Source organism: Aplysia californica, unplaced genomic scaffold (genome assembly GCF_000002075.1).
Source record: "Aplysia californica isolate F4 #8 unplaced genomic scaffold, AplCal3.0 scaffold00455, whole genome shotgun sequence".
Lineage (NCBI taxonomy): Eukaryota > Metazoa > Mollusca > Gastropoda > Aplysiida > Aplysiidae > Aplysia > Aplysia californica.
This window is the reverse complement of record NW_004797725.1, coordinates 205,624-209,548: the sequence shown is the minus strand read 5'-3', so window position 1 is coordinate 209,548 and position 3,925 is coordinate 205,624. Positions and strand designations below refer to the sequence as shown.

General features: G+C 40.8%; 1 protein-coding gene across 1 annotated transcript in view; it reads right to left on the bottom strand.

The window, feature by feature from the left end:
- Positions 1-3,925, bottom strand: part of LOC101854815 (advillin) — a gene marked incomplete at its 3' end in the record, with an annotated part of 40,034 nt that overhangs the window by 12,431 nt on the left and 23,678 nt on the right. The window contains 3 exon segments of the mRNA XM_013086326.2: positions 1,311-1,408; positions 2,273-2,429; positions 3,496-3,597. Coding sequence (XP_012941780.2) covers positions 1,311-1,408; positions 2,273-2,429; positions 3,496-3,597 — 357 coding nt within the window.

The following is a 3,925-nucleotide window of genomic DNA, read 5'->3' as shown; positions in this document are numbered from 1 at the left end:
CTGTGTGTGTGTGTGTGGAAAGGGGGCGGGTCAGCGCTTATAAGGGGTTGGGGGTGTTGCGGCTTTAATCTGAGTAATTTGTGTGTTTTATCTATTTCTGGTCCCATTTTGTTTTTTATTTTTCTCTCTCTCTCTCTCTCTCTTTCTTTTCCTTTTTTTCTTGTGGGGAAACGGGGGGGCTTGGCTTTGAGATTAGAGAACAAATGTGGGAAGAAGGTAGAAAAACGACAGAGATGACACACTAAAGTACATGTGTATGTAAAGGTCACTCACAATAGGCCTATTATGTTTGAAGAGTGGGTCCAATCTCCTCATGCCCCCCTTCCCTTTCCCTTTCCCAGTCCACTTGGACTGTCAATATTATTGTTGTATATTATTGTTCTCTTGTTGTTACTGTTGTGTTTTTGATGCTGTTGTTGTTGTTATTATTTATGCTGTTGTTGCTAGTGTCCTTGTTGTTGCTCCTGTTGTTATTGTTGTTGCTGTTGTTGTTGTTGCTGTTGTTGTTGTTACGTTGTTCCTGCTATTATTTCGTTGTTGCTGCTATTTTTGTTGCTGTTGCTGTTGTAACCGTTCAAGCTATTGCCGTTTTGTTGTTGCTGCTGTTGCTGCTGTTGCTGCTGTTGCTGTTGCTGTTGTTGCTGTTGTTGCTGTTGCTGCTGGCGTTGTTGTTCTTGTCGTGAGTGTTGTTTTTACTGTTGCTATTGTTTCTGCTATTGTTGTTCTAGTTGTTGTTATTGTTGTTGTTTTGTTGTTATTGTTGTTGCTGTTGTTGTTGTTATGGTTGTTGTTGTTGTTGCTGCTGTTGTTCTTCATGTTGTTGTTGTTGTTTTTTTGCTGTTGTTGTTCTTGTTGTTGGTTGTGGTGGTGTTGGTGGTGGTGGCAATGGTGGTGATGTAGAAGACAGTGCCAGTCTTTTGAAAAAGTAGAGCACTTAGTCCCTCTGGGAATATCGAGCAGAAAAAAATAGTCCACAGAGGACGAGAAATTTCTTTCAGGCCTCTCTCGGGCTTGAATCTTGAACTTCTGTATTGCAAGTTTGTATCCCATTGCGCCACAGCTGTCGGCAGCCACTGGTGGGATAAGTGCAAGCGTTGTGAAGGCATTGAACTCTGTCTTGTCATTACAACCGTGGATGATCCTTTGTTCCGGATTAATGCAATGTCTTCTGATATAATCATAGACAGATAACTTCCTTTTAAGACTGTTTGTGTTTGTCGTACAACGGATAAAGGGCATTGCTGGAATCAATCAAGCGCACAGCACTTGGCAAGTTCTCAAGGAAGTCTGATGTTTTATAGCGGCAATACCTCTGTGTTTCCGTTTCCAGTGAGAAAATGGTCGTCTGACCATAATTCTGATAGTTTCGCCACTGTGCGTCTGTCTGACTTTGAGAATAGAACACGTCCTGAAAAATATTAAAGAAAAGCGTTTGTTAATTAAACGTCAGAACTTAAGTGACAATAAATATTAACGTGTCACAGTTTTTATCAGACGAAGGCAAACAGTGGTAAGAAATAACCAACACTTCAAAATTTGCAACAACAAAAAATGTGTTTAAGTCAACCAGAATGAACAGTGATATCGATAAAAGTATACGTGCATTTAACTTTTTAACCCTACACTTTTCGTTGGCGTTTTGTAGTCTTAGATGAGACCCAAAGCACAGTATCATTACGCAGACTTATCGCAGTTACAATTCACATGGAACCTTTAATCGTCAAACATTATACCGCAGCCACAAACGTTGATGTGTAAAACAAATTTTAATTGTTTGTCCGTTCCGTGTTATGGCCATGTACTGCAAGAGACAACAACAGGATAAGCAGTATATATACAGCGTGAGATACGGAGCTATGGCAAATTATTTGAGGAGAAGAGAAAATCCATGCCAGCTGTGCACAAGCAAGAATCACAATAATATTGGCTTTTATTCAAATCAAATTAATTGTCATAGCATCACCCCACGGGTTCATTATCTACCATGTATCACTTTGCTCTCAAGACATAACGAAAGCAAATCTCCAGCCTTTTCCGGAAGTAGCTTACCAGCGTATGTGGTGTAGCAGTTAAACCCTTCATCGTGTCGGATAGGAGACAATTCGTTCCCGAGTGGGAAGAAATTTTGTCGGGTATTATCTAGGTCTTCTGCCTTGATGTTGCTCTCCTCTCAGCCTGGAATGGCCGAAACTCGCCTCATAAATGCTCTAAATTGTGTCATGGGGGACGTAAAACACGTAGGCCTACACAAAAAAGCTAAAGCTTTAAGTACCTATGTTGGCTACACTATAGCTCCGAACCAGCTGACGCTCCCCGGCCGTCCGGTCCCTCCATTCGGCGAACATTTTCCTGAAGTCCATCGGCTCCTCTCCCTCAGCCACCCGGCATAGATGCGTCGTCCCGGGATAGCCGTGGTGCTGAGCAAAGATCTGACAAACACATCGGAAAATGGGAGGTAAAGTACTTAAATTGAAGATCTGCAACACTGGTACATCAAACTTCTCTCCTTTCTGTTTGGACTCTGTGCTTTTAAAAGCGTCATAGTTGGAGGTGGGAGGGTGCTCTGTTGAGGTTGGTTGCTTCTTTCCTATCAAGCATCTATCGTCCACATCTCTTCTCCTTCTTTTCGTGCTTGTTATTGGCTTGTAATATAATATCTAATATTTGGCACTCACAATTACATTATTTAAGTGCTGTAAAACGCTTACAAAATCAAGCAAGTGTCATTTCCTAACATACGTGTCCATGATCTCTCTGTCAGTTCCACTTCAGCCAACATATTTCTCTCTACGTCTACGAATCCATATATCAACACGGTATCACTGGAGTAACGTTTAAAGTCTTAACCGTTTGTTTCACTAAAAAAGAGAGAGTTCGTTACCCCTTTTATATGATGAAGTCTATGTTATTACATATGAATCGCATCTCATCCTTTTGCTGGAATGCAGAATCCCACCCAGCTTCATTCATCTGTACGGTAATCTATCAGTCTTTCGGTCTATCAACGGAAGTCCAGCCTATCTATCTATCTATCTATCTATCTATCTATCTATCTATCTATCTATCTATCTATCTATCTATCTATCTATATATCTATCTATCTATCTATCTGTCTGTTTGTCTGTCTGTCCGTCTGTCTGTCTGTCAGTCTGTCTATATATCTATCTGTCTGTTGATCAACTATCTGTCTATAATTGTCCACTCCCAGACCATTGATATGTGCCCTAGACGAATAAACATCTAGATCTGTCAGAAGTGTCTGCCAACTATCACTTGCTTAAAATTAATGCTTAACCGATGAAGAGAACAATAAGATTCATGTTATGAACCAGTTGTAATTTTTTAAAATGACAAATTGAATTTAAAGTTCATACGAATCTGACTCGCCATTCAAAGACTCATTTTTAATCTAGCACTGTTGCAAACCCACACAAATAGAAATTTAACAAAAAAGCATACAACAATATATTGTTTATCTTGAAACCCTGCACTCACCCGTGCCCGGAATAATGCCCTGCGTCTGTCATCAGGCTCTGCCCTTGCTCCTACCCATATGTAAAGTGGCAGTGAGGGGCCAGAGTCCAGGAGAAAGCAATCCTGAAATTTAATATATTTTTTAAAGGTACTGTCAGCGCTTAGGATCGGGATTTCACTCCCAGCATACCACTGGCTTCCGAGGAAGAATAGTTTTGATGCGCAACATAATCAACAGGGTGAACTAAAGCGACTAGTTAACTGTATACATTATGTGCAAGCGTGGCAGTTATTACTAGAGAAAGAGACTATGGCAGAGTACAGAGAAGAAATGTAACGAAAGTAACTCTGACATACACACTCAAGCACACATGCATACACACACACACACACACACACACACACACACACACACACACACACACACACACACACACACACACACACACAC